This window comes from Dissoconium aciculare (assembly GCF_010015565.1).
Source record: "Dissoconium aciculare CBS 342.82 unplaced genomic scaffold K489scaffold_1, whole genome shotgun sequence".
Taxonomy (NCBI): domain Eukaryota; kingdom Fungi; phylum Ascomycota; class Dothideomycetes; order Mycosphaerellales; family Dissoconiaceae; genus Dissoconium; species Dissoconium aciculare.
In genome coordinates, this window is record NW_022984951.1 from 1543052 (window position 1) to 1569514 (window position 26463).

The 26463-nt window shown below is 51.7% G+C and overlaps 8 protein-coding genes across 8 annotated transcripts; 4 read left to right on the plus strand and 4 right to left on the minus strand.

The window, feature by feature from the left end:
• Positions 1–735: 735 nt before the first annotated feature.
• K489DRAFT_386018 (uncharacterized protein) lies at positions 736–2448 on the minus strand (the record flags this gene model as incomplete). Its single annotated transcript, XM_033606189.1, has 3 exons — positions 736–1547; positions 1603–2243; positions 2291–2448. The coding sequence occupies 3 exons, from the start codon at positions 2446–2448 to the stop codon at positions 736–738; spliced, it is 1611 nt and encodes a 536-aa protein (XP_033464461.1).
• A 601-nt stretch (positions 2449–3049) lies between these two features.
• K489DRAFT_348766 (cyclin-like protein) lies at positions 3050–4615 on the plus strand (the record flags this gene model as incomplete). Its single annotated transcript, XM_033602381.1, has 1 exon — positions 3050–4615. One exon carries the CDS (start codon positions 3050–3052, stop codon positions 4613–4615), a length of 1566 nt encoding a protein of 521 aa, XP_033464462.1.
• Positions 4616–5031: 416 nt separating this feature from the next.
• On the minus strand, positions 5032–8285 carry K489DRAFT_16160 (P-loop containing nucleoside triphosphate hydrolase protein). The gene is made up of 5 exons (XM_033599299.1): positions 8170–8285; positions 7980–8097; positions 7074–7803; positions 5147–7011; positions 5032–5073 (listed from the first exon to the last, which is right to left on the minus strand). Exons 2-4 carry the CDS (start codon positions 7985–7987, stop codon positions 5218–5220), a joined length of 2532 nt encoding a protein of 843 aa, XP_033464463.1. The 5' UTR covers positions 7988–8097; positions 8170–8285; the 3' UTR covers positions 5032–5073; positions 5147–5217.
• Positions 8286–8946: 661 nt separating this feature from the next.
• K489DRAFT_311206 (uncharacterized protein) lies at positions 8947–18729 on the minus strand (the record flags this gene model as incomplete). Its single annotated transcript, XM_033600766.1, has 2 exons — positions 8947–18257; positions 18321–18729. 2 exons carry the CDS (start codon positions 18727–18729, stop codon positions 8947–8949), a joined length of 9720 nt encoding a protein of 3239 aa, XP_033464464.1.
• A 959-nt stretch (positions 18730–19688) lies between these two features.
• K489DRAFT_16498 (uncharacterized protein) lies at positions 19689–22184 on the plus strand. Its single transcript, XM_033599325.1, has 2 exons — positions 19689–21275; positions 21348–22184. Exons 1-2 carry the CDS (start codon positions 19811–19813, stop codon positions 21941–21943), a joined length of 2061 nt encoding a protein of 686 aa, XP_033464465.1. The 5' UTR covers positions 19689–19810; the 3' UTR covers positions 21944–22184.
• K489DRAFT_16516 (uncharacterized protein) lies at positions 22185–23392 on the plus strand. Its single transcript, XM_033599330.1, has 2 exons — positions 22185–23116; positions 23188–23392. Exons 1-2 carry the CDS (start codon positions 22426–22428, stop codon positions 23304–23306), a joined length of 810 nt encoding a protein of 269 aa, XP_033464466.1. The 5' UTR covers positions 22185–22425; the 3' UTR covers positions 23307–23392.
• Positions 23393–24406: 1014 nt separating this feature from the next.
• On the minus strand, positions 24407–25014 carry K489DRAFT_375523 (uncharacterized protein; the record flags this gene model as incomplete). The annotated part of the gene is made up of 2 exons (XM_033603704.1): positions 24407–24927; positions 24982–25014. 2 exons carry the CDS (start codon positions 25012–25014, stop codon positions 24709–24711), a joined length of 252 nt encoding a protein of 83 aa, XP_033464467.1. The 3' UTR covers positions 24407–24708.
• Positions 25015–25931: 917 nt separating this feature from the next.
• K489DRAFT_375524 (uncharacterized protein) lies at positions 25932–26319 on the plus strand. Its single transcript, XM_033603705.1, has one exon. The coding sequence runs from the start codon at positions 25962–25964 to the stop codon at positions 26289–26291; it is 330 nt and encodes a 109-aa protein (XP_033464468.1). The 5' UTR covers positions 25932–25961; the 3' UTR covers positions 26292–26319.
• Positions 26320–26463: the final 144 nt, after the last annotated feature.

The window sequence follows — 26463 nt, forward strand, 5'->3', positions numbered from 1 at the left end:
CCGGGCTTGGCGAAGCCACCGCGGTTCCCGCCACTTGGACATTCTCGAGATACGTGGCCGGATTGTCCACAGCCGTAACAGCTCTGCAGATTCGTCAGCGACTTTCCCAGGCTTGCAAACAGTGGGCGACATGCCTTTGCCTTGGCGGGCTGTGTGCACTCGCGAGACATGTGGCCTTGTCCGCCGCAGTTGTAGCAAGTAGGCGCACCCTTAGTCGGGCAGTCTCTCGCCTGGTGGGAGGCATCGCCGCCTTTGCGTATCATCAGCAATGCAACCGTTGAGAGTTGGATGATGAGCACGCACAATTGTAGCAAGTTTTGGCTGCGTTGGTGGGGGCAGAGAAATCCATCGTTGCAAATGAAGCTGTGATGTGTTTGAATTCTGGTTGTTGAGACGTGGTTGCACGGTGTAGCGATTTCGTAATCGAAAAATGGATCTGAATGCTTTCAAGGTTTGGAGGCTGTCAATACTCACTTCGTGCGTCAGAAAGTTTCGTATGCAGGCGGTGGTGGGCGCTAGAGCGGCGCTAGTGGGATACGTACCGTTCCGCACGTGGGCGCTAGGTCCAGGTCGATCACGCAAAGCTGGAGCATAAAACGACCTTCGTCAACAAGAGTCCGCAATCAACCGTGTCGTTTGACAACAGGATACTCTTCGCAGCTTTGTTGGTTGTCCGATGAGTTCTAAAGAAACAGCCATGTCCATCTTGCTGTTCCGATAAATCTCCCTCTGACTTCAAGAAAAGTTGCAGATAACCAAAACCTGCTTTCCTTGACCGTCCTCTCTCAGGAATACGACGTTCTCGTCGTCAAACCCGATCCAGCCTCGTGTGACCGAGAGCTCTGATAGTGGTTGTTGAGATGAACGATCTGTATCATCTCCACTAGCAGATATCTTCGGAGTGCTCGTGTGGTCAATATGTGCCTTTTGGCCCGGTCTAACCTTGATTCCCAAACCACGATCCGTAAGACGCTTCTTGGCCACCATAGATGTTAAGCCTCCTTCGAGCTCCCAAACACGGAGCTCATCTCCTCTTCTGCTTATGGAGACTGCTCTACCGCGTCCACCAATGTGAGCACCGGAAACGGACGAGGTATGCCCCCAGAGTCTGCTCCCTGGACTCACCGACAGTGACTCCGCTGTTGAGGTCACGAGATATACCGCCAAGGTGTTGTCGGGATGAGACACGAGCAGATACGGATGCGTATATGACAGCGAGATCGGCTTTGAATGTATGTGCCGTAATTCTCTTGCAGACGTTATCCCAGGAAAGCTAGGTTGAAACGAGGCGATGTGTGGAAACATCGGCCGTGATGCGAAGGTGAGCGGTCGAAAATGCTCCTCGATTGCCGATGCGATGCGAGAATCCAATAGCTTTCCTTCCAGGTCCACAACAATTTCTTGGATGCCAACAGTCCATCCGGATAGATAAGTGGGCAGTGCGAACCCGAGCGATACAGTGATCGAAGATTTTGATTCCCTGATCGAAGTCGAAAGTGGAGGCCAGATGCTGCGCGACGTAAGCGTGTGCAATGCGGCCGGTGGCGCTAGCTCGCAATACGTTAGTGATACGAATTTATGCCGTCGGTGACCCCAGCTTACCATATGTATGCGATGCTGTCTTAGAATGCGTCGAGTCTCCACGCCGGGACCCGAACTTCCACAAACTGAGCTTCTGTGTAGCTGTCAGTGTGACCACATACGGCCACGAAAGAGCAATGGCCGTGACGACCGCATCGTTTGACCCATCGTTGTGACTGTAGCAGTGAGTGAATGTTGAAGAGTCCTTCTGCAGTGAATATACTGCGAAAGTGCCATTTTCATGCCCAACTACCACGATAGAGGTGGAAGACTGTTGGGCCGTTATGCAGACAGCTAATGAAGTCGGGGTCGCTTCTCTCGAAATTGGAAGGTGGGCCACGAGAGAGTGCGATTTCACTGACCAGGCCCGAAGTCCCTGTGTCCGATCGACCATGTAGATAGTACCTTCATGTAATTGCACCAACATTGGAGGTATGCTCGATTCTGCAGCAACGTGGACTTCCTTCATCGTACACGAGCCTTTATTCCAGTTATGGCGGAGCTTGTAACGCCATTTCCATGTCGTTCCTTTCAAGATTTGGTCAAAGCCTATGTCTCGCATCCCAGCTGTCTGCTTCCTTCGTGGTCGAGTAGAATCCCTGTAATAATGGGCCTTCCATAGTGAGCCATCTCTCGCAAGCGATCGATATTCACGTGAGATTCTTTCCGTTTAGCACTTCGAAGAGATTGAATGATCCAGCAGACTTACTCCTCACAACGCAATAAATCTGATACAGTCAGAAATGAGAAAACTCTTAGCTTGACTTCGTCGGGCAGTCTAGATAGATGATCTGTGTAGAGAGGCTTTGAACGCTTGCTTCTGAAATCGTGGCTGACATCATCGTCTTCACGCACACGCTTCACCATGGTTCCAAGTACCTCATTAGCCACCTTTGAAAGCTCGTAGCATGAACTTCTGCCGCGATCAGAGATGAGTCTGCCTAGATCAGGTGCATCCTAATGTCGTGCGCAAATCGAAAAACTTGGGAATAACGACCGAATCTCTGGGCGATCGCGTGCGGACATGCACAGCGTGGTCTAAGAGTACAATGATGACGAGAATACAGTGGGTACAAGGGTATTCTGAGACTAGGCAAAGTCGAGTAGGAAACTGGCGGACTTTAATGCTGACGAGGAACATCGCGTCCTCGGATGGTGCTCCAAGTGCCATGTTTTGGTGCCTTAGGCCGCAATATTTCATGGATATTGTCTTCGCGTGTTCACTACCTGGCACTCTCGTAATCACTGTTAAGCTGCGCTGAAGAAGCCATTACGTATGGACGCAGTGTGCGATCTTTCTTCCGCCACAAATTACAGTACCGTCGAATGATGCATTTCTTCACACCGAGAATTGAATTTCCAACTTTATGTCGACTTTCTTACGACTTCCGTTGAAGTCGAACATCAGGAACAGGACAAGCAGGCATTTCTTCACCTTTGCCTCCGGAGAATGGGCGCGACAAAGCGAATGTCGGATGGCGAGGCTAAACCCATTGTACTTGAATCAGTCGCTCTGGTAGATGCCGGCCCACTTGGTCCTCACCCATCCACCATTCGTGTGTCAGCACCATTTCTCAGTCATGCCGCTATCGACCAGCATCTATCACATGCCCGGAACAACAGTGGCAGCTTGAGCATAGGACTTGATGCACAAGAGCGAAGTCTCGCTGAAGCGCGTGAGGACAATGTGCGCCTCCAAGGGGTGATTTGGCTGGATAGTGTGCGTCGCGCGCTGCAGCTGCCAATCAGGACCTTCACGACTGCGTGCGTGTACTATCACAAATTTCGCCTGGCCCATCCAAGTGTCGAGTACAGTTGGATTGATGCTGCGGCTGCCAGTCTGCTCACGAGCTGCAAGAACGAGGACACATTGAAGAAGAGTCGGGATATCTTAGCTGCGGCGTATAATCTTAAACAACCCACAACCCATGAACATGTCAGCGCAGACGATCCCATGTTCGAGGCGTCTAGTCGCATTGTCATCGGACTGGAACGACTTGTGCTAGAAAGCGGAGCATTCGATTTCCGGAGTCGGTCACCTCACCATAGCTTGGTCAAAATCGCGAAGAGCCTCTTCTCGCGAACACCTGGCGAGGAAGGAGTAGACAGCCATGCTGTGACAGGGTTGGCGTGGACCATTTTAACAGACATGCATCGGACATTTGCGCCTCTCAAGCAGACAAGCGCCACGCTCGCTCTTGCGAGCCTCGAACTAGCATTACGACTACAAACATCCACCATAGACGAGCTGTCGCCAACAATCTCGACCAATCTTTTAGCACTCCATGACAAATGGCACTCATCGAGGCAGGAAGTGATGGAGACACTCCTCGACGCGCTCGATCTCTACACGCATCACACCGCTGCGACAATTCTTGGATCGCGATTTTCCTTGGACGATTTTCTGCGTATACGTTTGACCTTCAACAAAGAATGCAGTTCATCGAGCCTGCTACGGCATGCAAACGTGTTGCCCGCTGCGCTTGACAACGGAAATGGGTTCTCAAATACGTTGCGTGTCTCCAATGGGCATCCTACTCCTGTCTCACCTCCACAACTTGGGCAAACGTCCCAACATAACAACGGTATCGCGCCAATACACCCCATGGCCGAAGGCGGTGGCACCCTGCGATTCATGCTCAATCCGCAACGCGCCATTGATGAGAAGGTCCAGTACAATCGCTTCCATATTGAAAAATGGGAAGAGTACGAAGAAGAGATCGAGATCCCGATAGTCCAGCCAAGGTCCCGAGAGCGCGACGCCGATCGCGACCGGGATCGAGATAGCCATGCTAGGGGGTCCGAGAGTGGCAGGCGGCATGGCCGGGACGACTACTCCCGCGACGAGAGACACCGAGATCGCGAGCGGGAAGGAGACCGCGACCGCGGCCACCCACGAGACCGCCACGAGACACGATACGACGACCGACGCCATGAGGATCGAGACCGCGACCGGCGCTACGATTCCCGCCGGGATAGGGACCGGCGATATCATGACGACGAATCAAGACGAAGAAGCCGGCATGAGCGATAATATGTAGTTGGGTGGGATGGGAAAGCAATCTCAGATCTCAGCTCTGATTGGATTGTGCCTGATGGTGCAAATGGGCATCGTGGTCTGAGGCGCTCGCCGCACATCGCTTGCCCCTCTTCACAGAGCGAGATCATACCCGAGTCGCGCTGAACACCCAACCATGACTATGCCGTTATGACATGCTATGTTGCGCAGTTTGGGTTGCACCCACAAAGCCATGTACATATCGTAGCTGCTGACGATCGCCACTTCTTTCAAGTTGGCTGAAATGCATTCGAGGCAGATATTCGTATGCAGGGTCATATGTAGTGTCTTGAAAAACTCACGGATCGTGTGTACATCCGATGAGGACTGCAGGTCACGTCGCAAGAGATATTCGAAAGAATACAAACGAAAGTCAATTCATAGCTTCTCAGGCATCTAGCTTTTCCGTCCCACGGCTGGCTTGACAGTCATCCCTGCTGTCCACATGCGGACCGATGAACAAGTCAATCATGCAAGCGTATATGCGTCTGCACCGAGTCTACTTACTCGCGTCCAGACCGATTCATAATTCCCCAAAGGCCGTACCAATTAACATTGAAATCGAAAAGGTAAACTATTTACAGCTTGTCGTAGTAGTTCTCGTAGCCCGGAACGTCAGGCTTGAGACCCTTGCGCTTCCGCATGTCCTCGACGATCTTACCCGACAGAGTGGTCTTGTCGAGCACGCTACCGCCGGTGAGAATCTGCCAGTGGTCGAACACTGATTGAGGGAAGGCCTGGCCACCAGTGGCCTGGCGGAGATCAGCATTGAAACCGAAAGACTCGTTGACGGGCAGGTAAGCCTTGATGTTGAATAAAGGAGTACCAGGGCGCTGGGCCTCCTCGAAAACGTGACCTCTTCGTCGAGTGAGCACACCATAGATACCACCCATAGCTTGTTCCGGAACTTGAATCTCGACCAAGAAAACGGGCTCAAGGAGACCGGGGTCAGCAAGAAGGGCGGAAGCGTAGAGAACACGACGCGCGGTGGGAATGATCTGTCCACCACCACGGTGAATGGCATCAGCGTGGAGGGTGACATCCATGATGTTGAAGCGGACGTTGCGCATGGGCTCTTCAGCAACCGGACCTTCCTTGGTCGCCCACTGGAAACCAGAGACGACGGAATCCTTGATTTCACTGAGGTACTGCACGGCCTTGGTCTGGTCAACGAGCAAGTTGGCACCGTTGGTGTCAGGACCGAAGCACCAAATCTTACGGGCATCAGTGACATCCCAGCCGTGGTCGTCGGCAAGGATACGGGCACGGGCCTTGAAATCGTCACGTGGACCGATCTTGCCAGACTCAATGTCCTTGGAGACCTCCTCGGCAAGTGGGCTGGCAATGACGTACAGACGGTTGTGCTTGTTGGGCGACTTGGACAGCGCAGTAATCCTTGAGTCGGCAGAGACGGTCTCACGATATTGAACGACGGGGTCAGAGATGCGGAGAGGTACACCAGCGTGGTCCTCCTCGAGATCCTTCAAGCAAATTTCGAGATGAAGCTCACCGGCACCAGCAACGACGTGCTCACCGGACTCGGAGATGTAGGTCAAGACACAAGGATCCGACTTGGACAGACGCTTGAGACCTTCGACAAGCTTGGGCAAGTCGTTGGCGTTCTTGACCTCAACGGATCGCTGCACGACGGGCGAAACGGAGAACTTCATGACCTTCAAGTTGTGAGAAGTCTCGGAGGTGGTGAGGGTACCAGACTTGAGCAAGAACTGGTCGATACCGACAAGGCCAAGAATGTTACCAGCGGGGACATCCTCGATAGGCTCGGTGTAACGACCCATCATGAGGATGGTACGCTGGATCGACTTGAGGAACATGTCTTCCTTCTTGCCGGGAACGTAGTTGGGGCCCTGAATGCGGACCTTGAGACCAGAACGAGCGGTACCAGCGAAGACACGACCGAAAGCGTAGAAACGACCCTTGTCGGAGGTGGGCACCATCTTGGAAACGTAAAGCATGAGAGGTCCCTTGGCATCACAATCGCGGATGGCAATGGCGGACTCGTCGTCCGGAGGACCCTCGTAGAGAGTCTCCATACGGTACTTCTGTGCGGTGGCGGGTGATGGCAAGTGAAGAACCATCATCTCAAGAAGTGCATCGGCAGCTGGCAAGAACTTGCGCATGACAACCTTAAGAAGCTGCTTACCCTCGAGATCCTTCTCGTCAGAGGCAAGCTTGATCTCAAGCTTGGTGAGGAGGGTCTCAACGGCATCCTTCTTGAAGTTCATGACGCTGTCAAAGATACGGAAGATGGGGTCCAAGCAGAACTGGTTGAAAGCACGCTCGAGTGGCTTGCCCTCGTGGGTGGAAACCTTGGTCCACTTCTTGGTGTGAGGGTTGAAGTATGATTCGCCCTAGATGCGGAAATTAGTCCGATGCTCATACCGCGAAGACTACGATTTCCGAGTGAACTCACCCAAAGTCTCTCCATCATCTTGTTCTTGTCGACACCGAACTTCTTCGAGTATCTAGTGGCGAACTGACGGACGGTGAAAGCCCAGCCGTGAAGACCAGAACCGAAAGCAATGGTACCCTTCTCGGGGTAAACCTGGCAATCTCCGAGAGTCTTGTCGAAGTAGGTGGAGATGACGACATTGACGGACTCAATGACACGGGCAAAGTTCTGGAAGAGATCCTCCTTGGACAATTGAAGCTCAAGAAGCGCACGGTCGACCTTGTTGATGATGACAACAGGCTTAATACGCTCACCGAGGGCCTGACGAAGGACAGTCTCGGTCTGCACACAGACACCTTCGATCGTGTCAACGACAACAAGGGCACCGTCGGTGACACGGAGAGCGGCAGTAACCTCGGACGAGAAGTCAACGTGACCAGGCGAGTCAATCAAGTTGATCAAGAACTCGTTCTTCTCGGTCTTGACCGGGATGTCCTTGAGATCCTCTGCGTCAGGAAGCTGACCGAAAAGGGAGATGGCGGTAGACTTGATGGTGACACCTCGTTCTTGCTCATCAGGACGTGTGTCTGTGAAACGAGCGGAACCGGCGTTCTTGGCTGAGATAATACCAGCTCGCTGGACGAGAGAGTCGGTCAAGGTGGACTTTCCGTGGTCGACGTGGGCAATGACGGACATGTTACGGATGTTGACCGGGTTGTCCATGAGAGCACGGATCTCCTCGACGGTGAAGCTGTGTGAAGAATCCGATCAGCCACTGTTCTCTCTCGGTATGAACAACTCTTTTTCATCATGATCGCAAAATGGCGGATCTCAATGTCTTGACGGTCCGAACGACTCTTCGCACGTGTGACCGTCATGGCAAAGAGCCACTCGGCGAACGATCTGGGCACCTCTTGGATGACTTACTTGACCATCTTGGCGGTATTTTACGATGTGATTTCTTCGGAAGGTTTTGTGGAGGGACTTGAATGCCCCGCGTGTGTGAAGTGCTCACTGGCACGGACGACCTCTGCAAGTAACAGGCCTATTGAGGAATCGAGGTTAGTGACGTGTTATGGAAGACAACGAACGGCGACGAGGTTCTTTAAGAGCATACCGTAAGCGACAATTAATTGGCGGCTGTGGAGGGTGCAAAAAAGAGAAAGAGGTGGCAGCAGAATGGAAGTGGCAGAGAAAATGATATGGTGGAGTAGTGCGAGTGCGTCTGTCCGAACAACCTTGGACAGCACCACTTTCCATTACCCGCCCACCTTCTCTGCATGAAGATTTCTAATGGGGAACAAAAAATCTTGGTGGGGCTTTTTCGCCCGCACTAGTCCACGACCGGCATCAATGTGAGGGGCGGCGTCCATTTGTAGACATCTCACGTGATGACGAGTTCACCTTCCCGCAATCTTGACTCTGCCCAACCTGATCAGACTAATCGCCTCAACATTCCATGGTTGTCGTAAAATTCTGTGATAACCATATCAACAATCACTCACGGGTGATCTCAGGAAACCAGAGAAGTCTGAGTTCCGCTGGGTTCCGCCGACGAGCTCGTAGACTCCGTATCCGTGTTTACAGATCACGCATGCCCAGAAGGGTTGACCATAGGACCGGTCTGACCGCGCGGGAAGGTTGGTACTGTAATAACAAGACACATACAAAATTCATCATGCAAGGTGAGCTGATGGAGCGACTCGGCTACATCTTTCCTCTGCTGGCTGTGTTGAAAGTCATTCATCGATCGCCAGTCACGAACCTGACAGCGCTGAGGTCAGATATCCCACTCGTACATTTTTACAACGTTACATTTCTGTCACGGCGCCCCGAATCACCTCATGGTGATAGTTGAACTCCATAAACGCCGATTTTACCATGAATCATTCGATCATGAGGTTCCCAAAATGCTCTCATACGCATCCTCAACCTCTTTGCACACTTCTAAAAGGCTGACTATGATGATTTGATGAGTCACGTGGGGTAAGCGATCCCGTTGGAGGCCGATCCATTCCAGAGGCGGTGTCGCTTCGCCCATATCCCGTAACTGCGGTGTCTCAATGACGGGTGGCGCCAACGCATTGTAGTTGTATCGTGACTGGGGCAATTTGATTTCGGCCGTGATTTTCTCCTGTGCTCGCTTTTCGGTGTCATTCTTCTCTACGCCAGGCACCGCATCCCCTTCCTGTAGGCCTGCCGTGATCTTGACGGCAGATTCGGGTAGCAGCTTCCCCAAACGCGAGCCCAGCGCACGAGTGTGTGTCGTCCACATCCCCTTGATGAAATTCACGCGGGCGAGGTTCCACCCCACGTCAATTTTGCCTTCGAATAGACTGCGGAAGATATAGTCGACATTGTTCGATTCCGGGGTCTGCCATGTTTGCATCGACGCGGTGACTTTCGGCACTCGAAGGATTGTGCCGCCTTTCGCATTGATGGCATTGGTGATGACTTCTTCGACTGACAATTCGAGCGGTCTCGAAGTTGCGCTAATCTTTCGAGTTGCGGCTAGGCCAACTTGCAATTGTCCGAGAGTCATACCCAGTCCACTGGTGACTCTACCACGCTCCAGGCCAGCTGCGAAACGTGCTTGTATATCGTTTGCTTCCATCTTGAGCATCTGACTGTCAAGAAAGGTGCTCGGGTACACGCCGAAGCTTATGGCACCAACCGTGACAACTACGTCCGTGTGAAGCATGATTGCGCTCTTCTTTCGCTGCTTTTTGCCCATTAATATCTCTTGCTGCATAACGACATTGGGGGCTGCGTTCGGCCCCGGCCTCTCCATATTTGCCTCATTAGACGCGTGTTTTGTGATGTCCCGGAGCGACTGTTCGAATGCTGCTTGTTTTTCATGTATAAGACGATCAAACGCCTGATATACACCAACCGCCTGTGCTGGGCTGGTAGCAGTGCAAAATACATATGCCTTTGCACAGTCGAGAACGGCAACGAGTCTGTCTTGTCTGCCCTCTTTCAGCTCTCGCACATTGTACATAAGGAAGTCGAACCCTTCGATGTCTCCGAAGGCAAATGCTTGATAGTCGAAAGCAGCTTTGGCGCGCAATCGTTTGAAGCCAAACGAGGCCTGAATCAAAGGTGTCGTGTGGCCTTCGTTTTCATTTGTGTCCTCTGGCCACCGAATTGATGTACGAACGCCCAGGCCTTCCAAAGACACGAAGCCGCTCATACGCCCTGAACCGCTCATAGTCACATCGTCCAATCCGATGGACAAGCTTTGCTCCCAATTTGACGACTTTTGCTGTGATGCCCAAAGGTTCTTGACGACGAATGACGGCTTACCGATACTTTGGCCAAGATCCAAGTCGACCGCGAGACGTTTAATGCAGATCGTGGCATTCCACGGAAAGGCGGCTGCCGCTGCCGCACTCTGATACCTCTGCGCAAAGTATTCGTCGGCTTTCGATTCATTGGGTGGCTCGGAATTTGATGCCGCCATGGTATCACGGATCTCAGCCGGTAGCCAGATCTCCCGGAAGAGCAATAGATCTTGCAATTGCTTCCCATTGACGAAAAGACGGGTCGGGTTAATGTTGAGAATTGCGGAAATTCCGGGTGTGCCGCTCAAGTGCTTATCGTTCATCGCAGAGAGCTCGACAGACTCCATGTCATAGATAAAAGTTGGTTCTCGCGAATACATATGTTTGACTTGGGCGGTGAGCTTTGTCATGATTGCAGATGTGGCAAAGAAGTGACCGTGCTCGTCTGAATCAATCGTGTTGACCACAAAGTAGAAGTCTTCGAGTGATGCCTTTGCATCGACCCGAGCAACAGGCTGACAGCTCAACCCGAACTCTTGTCTGCAGACACGTATACCAACATCAACTCTTGTGCGGCCGAAAATCTTTGCAGGGTTGGCAATGATGATCGAATCTTCTTCGAAGAAGCTCTGGGTCAGCGTCGACTTGCTCATGATTTGACTGCCTTCTTGTTCTGAAATATTATCGACAAAGTCACGGCCTTGAACGAGCTCTTTGACGCCGTCACTGACCTCGAGGATCAGGGGCACCACATCCGGTAGCAGCAAGTTCGAAGACGCTTCGACACGAATCTCAGCATGAAAGCTCGGCGTCGGTCCATCGGCTCGGAATTCCAGTTTGAATGCAATCCCTGGACTCGTCAAACTCGTCTTCAATCGAGCGCCGTCAGTTGCGTATTGGCCGAACCTCCCATGATTCACACTGGCACTTGGTTGCTTATGGACGGATGTGCTTTCGGGGGCATCCGTCTGGTTGTAGGCGTTTGCTCCCTGCAAATGAAATATAGCGCCTGCAAACTCGGCTTCGATAATAAGAGATTCAAGTCGCTTAGTGTCGAACATCGTTGATCTAGGAGCTCCGCTCACAGTCGGTGTGCTCTGCCACGTCCTCGTTCCAATTTTGAATTGTTGCACTGCCGAATCGATCGATCGCTGCACGGCAGCGACGGGCAAGAGGAACCTCGACTCCAACCGCACGTCAAGCGGCTTTCCCGAGGCCTTGAATGCGAATCTTCGTTTCTTGTCGTGCGATCGATACATTACACTGAACTCGACCTCGGGTAGGATCGCAGAGTTTGTGGCACGAGAGCCATTGTCATCCGTGTCTTGTCGAACAAGTTGTAGCACGACATTGTCCAGGCGGAGTCTAGCTTCATCCACTCCACTGATGGCCAGATCAAGTTTCTTGATAGAGAAAAAGAGGTCTTCAGGCTGATCATTGGGTCTCGGCACGAACGTTTGATTGATGACCCACCGTGCCCGCATGTCCAAAAGTTCAACATGAATCTTGATGGAAAGAAATTCTTCTGTCAAAAAAGGCACGTCCCCGACCTTCGGCTCTGACTTCCTACTGAGTCTCTGCACCACCGTGTGTCTCCTCTCGTCCCTGAGGCGGCGCAAGTACTCCACTTCGCTTGAAAGGTCAAGATGTCGAATTCTGTCTTGTAAGTGATTTATGACATCGATAATTGTTGCCGCGGTCGCTGGGTACATGTCAAGTGTCAGCTGGCTGCTTCGAACGAGCAATTGTCGCGAGAACTCTCCATCAAAATCTAGCCATAGCTTCATGAGCATGCTACCGCATGGCTGTGTGCTGTGATCGTCTCGTGTCTCGAGGCTTGCACCAATGTCCTGGAGCTTTGCGCTTATACTTGGTACAGACAGGACTTGTGATGCAGACTGACCCTGGTTCGAGACTATGGCGTGTACTGATCCTGTGCCAAACTCTGCCGCAATGAACGAAGCATCCCTTACTTGCGATACGAGAGCGGAGAATCTTATGCCTGCCACCGCCAAACGTACATCAAACAGAATTCGATTAGCACCTGGTTTTTCCGTTGAGACATTGGTTGTTCCCACCAGCTCCAGGGTGGCAAATTGTCCGCGAACGTCAGATACACCAGCTTTGATGGTTGATATAACGTTTTGCACCTCCGGTTGAGCTAATATACCTGCTACTTCGAGCAAGGACCCAGCACTCACTTCAATTCTTTCAATGCTCGTGGCAGCAGTGATCCTCGTCACTTGTGGCCTGATATCGAGTCCAATATTGCCATTGATCGGGGGTATGTCTAGAATTTTAGACATGTGCGATTGTTTGCCTGAAGTATTGATAAAGACATGGCTCTGACTGCCGATGTCATAATCAACGCTGAACGCGCCGCGCTGGGTCGAACTTGATGCCATCCGAATGCTGGTTGCCTTACCCTCTAGTCTGTACTTCAGCGACTGTAGAAGGGACACTTCGATGCACAAAGTGCCTGCAAGTACAGCTATGTTGACCTTTGGGGCACGATGCCATCCAATTTCACCACGCATGTCGCCCAAGGTGTCTTCATTCGCATTTTCTGTTGCCTCTCGATCGCCGAAGTGCGCTTTGATCAGATCTCGTATCTGCGTTGCCTCGTCGATGATAACGGATTCCATCAGGTGAAGAATTCCTGGGACTTGCTCTAGGATAATCAAAGACACCTCTTTATAGGCTACAGCCACGTTAATGTCCGATGAACTGGTCTTGTGTATGGGTAGAATATGATCAATGTATATGCTCGGCGCATCGAGAAGTGTGGTCCAGATGCATTGCGAAGTATTGTAGAGCTCAGTGACGAGAGCATTGCAGATAACAGTGGCATTGTAGCTTTCGCTGAAGCTCTCATTTCCTTTTATGGTGCCGATCAATGACATCTTCAACTCATCTGCTCGCGAGACGTGGCGTAAATTCAAGCTGACAATTGCAATACTAGCGCTTTCCGTGGCGAGAACGATCTGAAAGTCCTGGCGAATGAGACCGATCTCTCTGCTCTGAATAGTCGCGTCAGTCTCATTTGCATAGATTCGTGTGAGCTCCTCGAGGTCAGTCCGTCGGCCCAAGACAGTTTCGGCCACGGAAATCAAACTCCAGTCGATGTAAGCAGCGATCGAGTTGACACTCAACCGCAGTATAACCTTGCTTCTTTTGTTATCCTCTATGAGCATAAGACCTTGCGGAAGCTGCGGGGGTGCGGTAACGACGTCCAGGGCCATATCATCAAAGATAACATCACTAGTCTCCACTTCCGTTTCAACAGCAGCGCGCACAGAGCCTACGCGGAGTGTAGATATCGAAGGCTTGAGATCCGGAACGCTGCTACCTTCTGTCGCCTTGGAGCCTGACACGACCTGAAATATCACTGTTTGATTGACATAGGGTATATCCCAAATCGGTGACAATGCCCAGCTGCTTAGATCCGTGGACGATGGGTTCGCATTTGGCGTGTTCGCTGGGTCTGCAAAAGCTCCCTCGAGCTCTTCCTGTGCGCTCGCAGGCAGATTTTGCATGATATAGCGCAGACGAGACAGTATCTTCCACGAATCTTCGTTGCGAAAATGCTGCGGATAGGCTCGCAGGACATACATCATCCGCGTCATGAAGGGAGGATCGCCAGTGAGGTCCCCATGGCGAACCAGGCCTGAAATAAATGATTGTAACCTCAATGCATCGCCTGATCCAACCTTTTGGAAATTTATTACCATGTCATTGACCAATCGGGCCAGTCTGAGGGTGAGAGACATGAGATATGGTGCCTGCGTTCCCGAGACCACTAAGTCCAAAGCTTGCAGCGAGGCATGTACCACATTCGAATGAGCAAGTGCACACCTCATAAGGCTATCTCTGATATCAATCTGAATGGCGGGGGCAGTGGAGCTGGCAACACCCAACCCACGATCGATGAGCGCAATTCCAACTTTTGCCACCCTGTTATGTAGTGCTATGGTTTGTTTGACGCCGCTTTCAGATGGTGTCTTGCGTATCCGGGTGAGACTAGTAAATGATGTGAGCGTCAGATCAATCTGATCTCTGGCGTCAGCATTTTGATCATCATTGATGACACGTAGATTGGCTGTGGGCAAGCAAGATTGTATTTCAAAGACCTCGCATTTGCTGCGCAAGCTCGCCTTCTGACTTTTGATGGATTCCATGACGTTCATTTGCAAGCAATCTAATCCGTCTTGTGGATTCGATGGAAGCATGATGTGTATCAAGTGCAATATACTCTGGGTGAGCTGAGGTTTCACGAGCCCTCTAATGCCGGGCTTAACATCGATGAAAATTGTTGTCTGCTCATATTCCTGATCAGGGGGTGACGCAAAGTCGGCACCAAGATTTGATTCCTCTCTCGCTATGCTGCATTGATCAGCCATGGGCGAGTACATTGGAACATCGGACTCATCTGGATGTACCGCTTCGAGCGGGAAGTATGGCCGGGCATACGGACTCGAGAACGCCATATTAGGGGCTGCTGGATGTTTGAGTGTTCGATTCTTGACGCCTGGAATTGATTCGTGTTCTTTAACAGCATGCAAACTCTTGGAAGGAGTAATGCTGTGGCTTTGATCGTGTGCGGTCTCAAGCTTCGATACTTGTAGAGCCGCCGCGTCATCAAAGTCCTGCATTGAGTTGCGACTAGTCGAGAGTAGAGATGCGGTCAGAGATGTAGAGGATGCCTGTGATGACATCGACCCGCGATGACCAAGCAACCGTCGCTGAGAATTGATGGAGACGGGTCGAACTACGTGAGCCGAGTTGACCGGAGCCGGTATCTCGGGAAACGGCATTGCTGGAGGGTCAACAAAATCCTCGTCGCGGTCGATTGTAGACCAGTCATTGTCAGGACGCAACAGGAATGATCCTCTGTTGGTTCGCCGGTCGCTGCTGCGTAAATGGGATTGTTGACATTTCCTGGCTATGTCGAAATGAGATTTGCGGTTTGCCACCTTCAACTCGATGCCAGTCTCTACAAAAGCATAGGTCTGTACTTTCGATTTGCGAATTTCTCGTCCGCGTGTTCGTGACACCTTCTCGGCATCTATGCATGCAACTACAACGCGAGGTGCCTGCACGGCTATCTTTTGTGAAAACATTCCACTTGCCCAATCAGACGTCTCCACTTGTACAGGATCCATCTCCAGAAGGATCGCGTCCCTCTCAGAATGTAGCCACAGACGGACGACATCCGTCCGAGCACGCACAAATGTCACGTCATCGACAGTCGCTTGTGTTGGTATCGGCAGGACGTTTTCGCCGTCCTCGAAGGAGAAGGCAAAGACTCTGCCAGCAGTCGTCAGATCACGGAAGAATGAGTCCGAAAGCTCGCCGGTAAGCTCTCCAACATGGACATCCCATTCGCTGATATACGTTGGCTCTTTGGGTGGCAAGCCAAAAGCGCGGTGGCCTCGGAGATCAAGACCAGCTAGGTAAATCTGTGCGGCAGATTCTGACTTCGCCGTGGAGTCGTCATCATCAAGATCACCAGAAGGCCCGCTGAGAATGCTGAGTGGCGAAAGATTGAGACCCATATCTAAATAGTAGCTCGTGATACGAAGATCGAGGTCAGCAAGAGGTAATTCAGCGCGTACACAGCTCCGTCCACTGTACAAATTGGTCGGAACCATGAGAATTACATCCTCGGCAACAATGGCCAAGATGACGTCCAGCTCGTTTGCAGCTTTTGGCTTCTGTGGGGTCTCCACGTTTGCGATTGCGGGCTCGAAGTCTTCTCCGGCATCCTGAAACTCTTCCAAAGTTTTGAAATGTAGATAATCCCCGAAATAATTTTCCTGAAGGTTGAGAAATCGTCGGACAACAAAGCCGTGGGTCATGAGTGAAAGTCCAGTACCAACGAGATCCAGGCGCAGCACGTCTGTGAGCGTAGATGAAGTATCCTGATTCGAGTCAAAAGACCCCTTCAGCGTCAATTTCGGCAGGGTAGCAATCTGATCATCGTCAATAAACGTGTGCAAAGTGCTTCTGGTGGAGCTTGAAAGTCGCATTCGCAATTGTTGTGCCAGCACATCAAATGATATTCCGTTTCTTCTTGGGCGATATTGGTTGATTGGAATCTCCAGCCTCGCTTGCAAAAGGCCTTCAAGAGTAAGATAATCGTTTTTCTCGAGATTTGCCGGATCGTTGATGATATTTGCGTCGTTTACATTGAGATATATGCAGAAATTTCTCAGAGTAATGTCTAAGGCGTAGATGAATGGCACGAACGTATAAAAGTCAGGCGGGTCTCCTGAAGCCCAGTCGGTGACCATATCGATAAGAAGGAACAAATGATCCCTGAGTATGAAAAGCTCCAGATCATCACATGTGATACTGAAAGGCCAATCACGCACACTGTTCCATGAGAGAGGATAAGATAAGTCGGCGCTTAAAGTCAAAGATCCTGATCGCCAAAGAAGGCCGTGGTTGACGCTGGAGAACATCTCGATTCCCTTTACGTCAACGTCGAGTTTGTTAGCGAATCCGCTTGGGCTGGCATACATATCCATGCCGTATTTCACCACTGAATTTTGCTTGACAGACACGTCAAGCCACGCATATGGCCGAGCATCAGTCACTGTAGTATTTTCTTTGGTGGGGTGACGCTTGCTGTGTTTCTGTCTGTTGCCCGGTGCAGCAGCAGTCATGGCATCTGTGTCATTTTGTGACGATATTGTGGGAGAATGGCTTGTCCAGTCAGAGTCTTTCGATTCTTCACGTAGGGGAATCCTCAGCGTGACATCTTCATGCACAATGATCACAATCTTGAAGGATGTGGCCAGACGAAGGTCTCCAGCTTTTAGCGGTTTGGCGGCCTTGCTGTCAACTGAAGCAGCAGGAAAGAAGACGTTTTGTAGATTGTTTCGCTGCCGATCGGCCCAAGGCCCATACACGATCTCACCCCCATACACTCCAAGTTCGACACCGTAATCTGGCGATTTCGCGCCATTGATGTCTGTTGCATCAGCTAGTGCTGTGATAAAACTGGCGGTCATGACTTCTTCGGAGACGAAACCAGGGACGTCCCAAAAGAATCGCAAAGCAATCTTCGGAATGTCCACCAGTTGTGAGGCCTTGCCATATTCTGTATGTCGCCATCGGTCGTCTCCGAGCAATGGTCCCTCGTCAGCATATCGATGTAGTCCGTGCCACTGACTTGCGGGTGGAACGGCATCGGAATTCGACTTTTCTTCATCTTTGCTGATGGCTTTTGGCGAAGTGGCCCTGACAGAACTCGTGTCGCTGCTAAATTGGCCAGATAGTAATGCTTTTAGTCTTTTCCAGACTTTAGCCAACACTAGCAGAAAAGGACGGGGTTGATCTGTAGCAGTCAGAGACTCGGATGAATTGCGATCCCACGCCTGCTTTGCAGCATCTCGCTGCAGCCCTTTAAAGTCGCGATTTGGCTTCAATGCGACGGTAACAGTATTGAGATCGAAGTTAAATAACAGTCTATAAAGGTCGAGCGGACCCGCGCGAGCAGCATCGATCGTGCCAGCTGATCTTTCCACTGCGGCAATGATCACATTAGTGGTATTCTCGTTGCCGATAGTGGCAGCTGCTCTTTTGCACTCGATTTTGATAGGAAATGATCTGAGGAAAGAAGGGAGTGTGAGTTTGGTGAGACCATGCTCTGTGGACTTCGTTTCGTTCGTCTCAACACGTCTTGGGAACGCGTCATTCTCGTCGATATCCTCTCTTGTATTCGCAGCCGTGCTAGATCGCAAAGAAGCAGAGGGCAGACTTCCTTCATCTGGAGTGTCAGGCTGCGCCCCGCGATTTGTGTCATGTCCCATGGCCTTGATAATGGCATCGTACTTTGGACTTTGATTGTATATGAATGCCTCGACTCCAGCAAGTTTCACAGACATGCGGCATGGCAATCTCAACCGCGCAATTTCTCCTGAACTCTTGCGTGCTGAAGCACTATACCCGCTTTCACCAGACTCGTTACTGCCAGAACCCTTGCCACTGAGTGGATTTTTCATTCCATCCGGACCTGCAGGGCCATGCTCACGGCTGCGATGGCCGTCGTCAAAGACCTCTGCCTCTTGGACAAGTCGCAGCCAGTAACGCCAGGTGATGTGTCCACTCTGAACATGGAGAGTAATGTTTTGGGCATGATACCGGACACCCTTGAAAAATATTCGACCCCCAAGTAGGCTGAGTTGCAGGGCCGATATCTCGATATGCGCTCGGAACTTGTGCCATGTATATGCACGTATGGCATACGATATCACGGTTCCGACAAGCCGATTCAGATAGAACAGAAAGAAGAGAGCCAGTATTCCGCTGACCAAGATCTCAATAAGGAAGATCCAGTTGAAGCCGAGCGCGAATGTCAAAGGCGAGGGGAAAAGCAGGCTCGACATTATGCATAGGCACCATGAGCGACCATAAATTGTGAAAGGCTAGGACATCAGATGTCGCCCATAACCTCATTTATCTGTAACGCTGCCGTCTCTTTACTATCGTGAGGACACCGTTTGCTCACGTGTGAGGTTCTCCGAGAGGTATTGGGATCAATGGGCTTCGGCATATCCTCCGTACTATTCGTCAGAGCTTACCAGCTCAATTGATCGGCCCCTATAGTCTGTCCTCATGGTATGGGCTGTGGGCGAATGCGCGTGTATTGCGGGCCATACCATAAAGGGTGCGCTTTTTGATTCGTAATCTTGCTCTTGTCGCATGAGAAAGAGAGCGTCGAAATCGATTTGTCCTGGCCTGGTTGGCAGTGCCACAACTTGAGGTGCGGCAGTCAAGATTCGCGGATTGTCCTGGCCCCGATCAGCTTTGGAGATTGAAATTGACAGAGTTCACACAAGACCCGTCATGAATGGCCAAGAGCATAAATCTCGAAACACATCGGAATGAGGGATTACTGATAGGCTGATCGCATGTCCAGCCCTATTGTTCATCATCGGCGGAGACGCGTTGCGGAACATTCCACTGCGAGCTTGGGCTTGTTCTACATTAGCACAGTAATTGGCGGGCGCGACAAAGTTGCTTGGGGTACCTGCTTGGAAAGAACAACGTCATTTGGTCAAGCCCTTGTCCGGGCGGGCATGAGCGGGCGCATGTCCGCGGCGAAATCCATCTGTGGATGGGCGGGTGCTCTGAATAAACCGCGCTGCCTCAAGCCGAGCTTCCTCAGGGCCGCTTCTGAAGACGCGTTCGTTGCTTTTCGGAATATCCTATGCTTCGAATAAACGACCTGTCCATCTCCAACCATCAGTTCTTCGTAATCTCCGCCTGCTCTGGCCTGTCAACGTTACTCAGCCGCTCTTTCTGCTTGTCTGAAGCAAACAATCACTCCCCGGTAGATCAGGTCGGAGAATGCTTCGATAGACCTCGGCCGTTATCAATTCTCAGCTTCTGCGTCGTTGAACATCCCTCGACCAAACTCTGCCTGCGTACTCTATTGCGATCGTGACAATCTATTCGCATATCACGATGCATATGGACGATGCTGAGTCAGATTTACTCAAAACATGGGTTATCAAGAAACTCGAAAACATTTCCGATGCAGATTCGGATGTACTTGCGGATTATGTACTCGCGCTAATCAAGACCGATGAGCCTCTCCATGTGGCAAAATCTGCTTGTGTAGAGAACCTGCGGGATTTTCTCGCGGAAAGCTCTGAAGGCTTCGTCAACGACCTCTACAGCGCGATTGGCGCGAAAGCCTACGACCCAGCACGACCACCACCCAAGATCGTCTCGAAACCGGCCAGCGATGATCATAGTCGCGCAGCCCCTGGAACTCAGCACGACACCTCCGGACGGCAACCGGCAGCTTCCAAAAAGCGATCTTACCACGACTGGGACCGCGATAATGCTCATGGGACACCGAGCTTCCATACAGATGGAAACAATCGCCCAATCAAACAAGCCCGTCGTGGCGGAAGAGGAGGACTAGAGAGGGGCTCAAGGAACAATTTCATGCAGGAATTGCGCGGTACTGCATCGTCATTTACGCCGAGTCATCTTCAGGCTTTACCGCAGATGCCTGGCCTTCCTCCAGGCATGGCCCCGTTCGATCCAAACAACCCGATGGCATCTTTCATGGCCATGCAGCAATTCATGGGAATACCGCTTCCCGAGATGCCTGGCTTTGCACCTCTTAACGCCGGGCATGGTGTACAAAGATGTTCGGACTATGATACCAAAGGTTTCTGCAATAGAGGCGCCAATTGTCCGTTCGAGCACGGAAACGACCGTCTCTTGCTTCCCGGTAGAGACAGCGAGTACGATCCAGCTCAAGCAACTCTACTCAACGTGCAACCTAATCGGACGGGCACAGTCGACGCAACGCCAGGTGTCCGCCCCCGCGGAGGTCACAGAGGTAGAGGACGCGGTGGAGTACCTACGCGTGGTAACGGAAGGCGGGCGGATTTCTCGCATCAAGGCCCAATTCATGATGAGACGGCTACGACCATTGTCGTGGAGCAAATCCCGGATGACAAATTCAATGGCGATGCGATCAAGGGGTTCTTTGCGCAGTTTGGCCACATTGCGGACATCACGTTACGGAATCACAAGAGAATAGCGTTGATACAGTTCGAGGATCACAGGGCCGCCAACGATGCCTACAACAGCCCAAAGGTTGTGTTCGACAATCGCTTCGTTAAGGTGTATTGGCACAAACCGCAGAAAGCAGCCCGTGGACCTGAAGACCGAAATTTCCAACAGTCTTCAAATAACACCGCTGCCCCTGACGTTATGATGGAAGACACGGAGCAGCCCGTTGATACGGCAGAATTGGCACGTCGACAGGAGGAGGCGCAACGAAAGTACGAAACATCTAAGAAGCAACGTGAGGAGCAGCAGCAACAGAAGCTTGAGCTGGATTTGAAGCTTAAGGCTATCGAGGCCGAGAGAAGCAAAATGGCGGCAAAGCTTGCTCACAAAGCCGGAGGTGGGGCAGTTCTCTCAGCTCCTGCGAGTATTGGAGGTGAGACAAGTTCTGACAGCGCAACACAAACCGAAGGTTTACGTGCACAATTGGCTAAACTCGAAGCGGAGGCGAAAAGTCTCGGGATCGATCCAGATGCTTCCGCGGACGGCGCAGCCTGGGGCGGATTCCCGTCTCGAGGGAGAGGCAGAGGTAGCTTCCGCGGCCGGCCCGGACGTGCGGGTTTCTACCCCGGAGGTAGAGGAGGATGGGCCGGAGGGGCGGTGAAACGATTGGACAACCGGCCCAAAATTGTGGCCATCTCATTCATCGATGGTAACTACGAAGATCACGACGAGGCGCTGCGACAGTACCTCCTCTTCAGTTCCACTGAAAATGTCACGCTCACCCAGCATCCATCTCGTCCGAACGTCGCGCTGCTTGCGTTTACGGAGCGTTATCTTGGTGAAATCTTCATGAAAGCGGCCACTGCGCCAGATTTCCCGTTGGCCGGTAAGATTGAGCTTGCGTGGCACAAGCCCGAGACGGATGACACATTGACCGAAGATGCGGCGAACAACAACGAACTTACCTCCCAAGAACCCGGCAAGAATGGCGATGCTGCGCCAACTGGCGCGACTGCTAAGGAAGTCGATTACGATGTTGCAGCAGATGACGATCTATGGGGTTGAGAAGGCAAGGCGCAGAGGCTTGGTATCACGGAATCCGCTATTATTAGAGGACTGCCCTCAATAGTGTCTATGGTCCGCATGGATTCGCGAATCATCTGTGCCCTCACGTGGCCATTTCGCTGCGATGATCGCCATGGGGGCCGGCTTCTTAGCGCGCAAGGCTGAATTCATGCTGCGCCACATCGGCCTCAAATCCAACACCAAACGAACGTACCTAGGTAATTTTTGGCTTCATTGGATAGTCCACGGGTTTACGGCACAGTTTCAGAAGCGAGGATCGCGGGCGAGTTTGCGACGATTATTGATGAGTCGCGAATGCATGGTGGCTGTGTCGGAGGTAAATATATAATACATCCTTCGACTGTCTGGGCCAAAGCATACCGTTCCAAGTCACCAATCTACCTAGGTATCTAAATTGTTTACGCGAATAGCTTTCATTAACAAACATCGCGACTATACGTCACATAGCATTTTGTGGTAGCATGGCTACAGTACATCAAAATTCAGAAAACTTCATTCAGGCATTGTCAGAAGCCTCTCGACAGAATCAGACGCTCCTACAAATACTTGCACAGACCGAATATGCAAAGCCCTCGTCCAAGACCAATGCGGCATACATCGCCGATCTCCAGGCCCGTATCGCTAAGACCGACAAGGAACTGGCAATACTCCACACCATCACGGAGGACGAGCGCAAGGACCACGTCAAGTACCGTGAGAGCACGGTGAAGCGCTTCGTCTACAAACTCGGTGGATCCAAAGGCGAAAAGAAATTTAGCGACAAGGCAAGTAAAGAGGAGCGCGAGTTCGTCGAAGCATGGCAAAAAGAGCGCGAGCGCCGCGAGTCTCGTGATGAGCTCGATCGTGCCCTAAAACAAGCCGAGTCTGATCGCATCAAGCTCGAAGCCGATACGGCTCGGAATGAGAAGGCTCAGGCGGAGCTTGATGCTCTGTATCAGGCCATCTTTGGTGGACCGACACCCGAGCTAGCCGGCGAGGATCAGCTAGAAGACGCAGTACGTCGGTCGACCGAACACTTCCATGCAAGCCAGTCACAACTCAAGGTGGAGCAGCAGGCATTGGAAGCTTTGCGGGAAGCCAAGGTTTCGTTGGACAAGGCTGCCGCTTTCATGCAAGATGCCGAGCGTGCATCCCAAGGCGACATTTTCGGAAGTAAGTCTCCCATCTCGCTGCATTCGACTGCACGTCCGGAGATTCGAACAGAGCTGACCACGGAACGCTAGTGCCATTTGCCGATTTTATGGAGCGAGATGCTTTGTCGTGCGCTCAATCAGCTATGCACAGCGTCCGAGAACAACGTGAGTCGTCTTGCATTCGGAGTATAACGCTGACGCAGCATTGAACACCACCGCTCTGTGCCGATTTGACACTTGCCGCAACGATGGGCTAACCTGTACTCTCCCTTAGACATCCGCGCGAAACACTTCCAGCCCGCCATCGATGACATCGGCGTCGTCGAGATCGACGAAAGGCACATAATCAGCGACATCCTCCTGGATAACCCCTTCGTCGATATGGCTCAGCGCGCCCGCATCAAAAGTTCTAACAAGCAGATGACAGCGGCCGTAGTTGACCTGCAGGCTGAGATCACTTCACAGCTATATCGGGTGGAACGGGCGCGGCGCCAAGCGACCGGGGCAGCGAGTGATCTGAAGGAGGCGAGACGAGGGCTGCAGGATATGAGAGCAGAGGCGTTTGACAGACTCGGGGAAGAACACGATGTCCCTCCTCCTCCGTATCAGACGGTATGAACGGAACGGATACATGATACAGAGGAACGAAAATTGGAAGATGACGACAGCAACGGAGGATCGTGGATCGATTCTTTCTCGGACGTTACTTGAAGATAATATTTATATCGGAAGGTTGCCATTTACGGAGTCTGAGGAGGTGCTTACATTTACTGTATACCCAGGAATAAACTTGTCATGGATGTAATAAGTTTCGCAAAAATGCCCGGAGAGATCATCGGAGATCTGTCAGATCCTCGAGCTAGTTGCAAGACGAAACAATAGATGCCGGAGGAAGTACACGCTTTTACCCCAGACAATGTACCCATTAGGCCTCCAAGGTTGTTTGACGAACGCGTGCCACGTGCATGTGCCTGCCTCTTGCACACCGCAGCCTGCTTTTGTGAACTTCCAAGCCCTTGGCCATTTGCATGCCCAGGTGAATGCCAATGAGATGTCTTACATGCTTTTCTATCTTCCTCTCGGTTTGACGCGCGCAAAGCAGAACGTGGGCTTGGACCTTGTGCACATGACAATGGTGTGTTCTCAGCCCTGTCCTGGCGAGAGCGAGCCATGAATTCACAGATATTGACCGGCGGACATGCATAACCTTGATGCACGCATGCAGTGCGCTCGAAGTTCTGAGACACAGCACATAAATTTATAGATCCACATGTAGATGCAATGATTGATCGCATGGCGGATGCATGTATATGCTACAGTCCCATGGCTCGCCTCCATGATCGGGCCCGCACCCCAATGTCCCTCCGGATTGTACTCAGTAGTATGTATCCAGCAGATGGAACCCTGCAGATGCCCTTCACCGTACGAATGTGGACCGACGTCGAAGTGAAGCATGCGGGTGTCCTCGATACGTTGAGCTATTGATTGGCATAAGCCGCCACTGAGTTATTACTGATAAGAGCTCTACGAATAGCCAACACAGCTTCCCGCCGATGAGGGAATTAATGACACCCGGCGACTCCATTATCAACAGTAGTTCTCCGTCCTGCTCTATCGCTCAGGAGTGGTAGTTGGCGAAGATAGGGATCGCAGTGGATGGTGGCGTGGCGCCGACGCGATGCGGTGTGCTGTCGGTGAGGGGGGAAGCATGTCGGAGAGGAGCGCGCGCCGCGCTTGTCCTTCACATCCATTGGAACGTCTGGCACGTGGGGCACACATGCGCGCAGATGCAACGATCACGCGTATAATCTTTCGCTTGGATGCTGGTATCTTTCCTATCGTCAGAGGTGGATGATGCCGAATAGGCAGCGAAAAAAAAAATACACCGTTATTTCTGGGAATGCACTTGTATGGCATCTGCTTGGCTTCTCAGAGGATCAGCGGCGTGCGCAGCTCCTCACGACTACGGCCACGCCCCGAATATGCGCCAGAGATCATGCCTAATATAGGTGCGTGGCGGGCTGACTGGCGTAAAGCTTCTGGCCTCGATTAACAGAGTCAACTGAATTGTCGGCGGGAATGGCTGTGCTGACGTGCATATGTATGGTTTCCATTCTGAAATTGCAGAGCCGGATAGAGTATGTATTAGTGGAGTAGAGTACTTCATACGTACATATATATGCAGCAGATGCTTGATGAGTATCGTAGACCATTGATGACAACGTTCGTGAACCTCTAGCCTCTGCAAGCAGGTCGGCACATGTATGGTGAAACGGTGCATCTCAGCAGTGGCGCTAGAAACGGCGTAGAAGATCCGCGAGCTTCAGGTTTCACCGGTTTCCGGGGACGGGCGGACACCGTCGTTTGGATCGTCCCATGCACAACAGTAGTAGCATACCCTGTTGAAATCAAGGTCCAGACTGATGACCAGGAAAACGAGGACGGATGACCCTTTGATCCTTCGGGCCAGAGAATTCGCCATGGGCTAAAGATGGAACGTATTCACGGGATCTGTATGACCCTTTGCATGCCGAGAAGGTTTGGTGCTTGACCTCAATCACGGAGTCCCATGCATTTTTTTTTCTTCCGCACGTAGGAGAAACGTTGCCTGCGTCGTGAATGTGGAGGTTTCGCAAGGACAGCGTCTGCATATGCACATCGCAATGAACATACATATCCCATGGGTATATTGGTAGCATAACAAGAATAAAGAAGCACATGATCTAGCTGCAAAGCTGGGCACATTGGATCATGAATACGCCTACCTGAAAGTAATCATGATATGGTGGTGTGTCGGCCGCGCGCGTGGTCCACCGTCGACGGATTCGTCCGCTGGTCTTTCTCGACTTTTCTCTCTGCTTGGCATGTCTTTGATGTTCATTGGCCACAGTCATCATTCACAAGACTTTCCACGCCCGCCTCAGGGAAAATGGAGTGTGCTGCGGCTAGGATGTGCGGTATGCTTGCGTAGCACTCAATGCACTGCACACGGTACGAGCAAGAGGACGGCTGAGCCCACGCCGATGCCATGCGGCAACCGACTTGATGTCCCGTGCCCTCCTCCACCCATTCTTCTCGTCAAGCCATTCATCCTTCGTTACACTGAGGTCGGCCCACCACCACCACCACCACCACCACCGCTACCACCATCTCCTACGCGTGTATCATCGGGTCTGTTGCTCGCTCCTTGTTAGGCTCCTTCACAATCTACCTAGGTAGGCATGATTATGCATTTAGATATCAAGGTATTGCTCGTCCAACTCAATCAATCTCCTTTCCACATCTCGCGCTCTTTGAAAATTTCCGTCGTGTTGCCATCTGAGACATCATCCATCCCGGCGAAATCCTCTTTCCGTATGAGATCAT

Bases quoted from the DNA above. Each gene is read 5' to 3' on its own strand.
- K489DRAFT_16160 (XM_033599299.1), bottom strand. The intron at 7,012-7,073 runs GTGAGTTCACTC...TTCCGCATCTAG, and splicing joins AGATGATGGAGAGACTTTGG to GGCGAATCATACTTCAACCC.
- K489DRAFT_16498 (XM_033599325.1), top strand. From the start codon at position 19,811: ATGCATATGGACGATGCTGAGTCAGATTTACTCAAAACATGGGTTATC. The intron at 21,276-21,347 runs GTGGGGCAGTTC...CACAAACCGAAG, and splicing joins GCTTGCTCACAAAGCCGGAG to GTTTACGTGCACAATTGGCT.
- K489DRAFT_16516 (XM_033599330.1), top strand. From the start codon at position 22,426: ATGGCTACAGTACATCAAAATTCAGAAAACTTCATTCAGGCATTGTCA. The intron at 23,117-23,187 runs GTAAGTCTCCCA...ACGGAACGCTAG, and splicing joins CCAAGGCGACATTTTCGGAA to TGCCATTTGCCGATTTTATG.
- K489DRAFT_375524 (XM_033603705.1), top strand. From the start codon at position 25,962: ATGTCTTTGATGTTCATTGGCCACAGTCATCATTCACAAGACTTTCCA.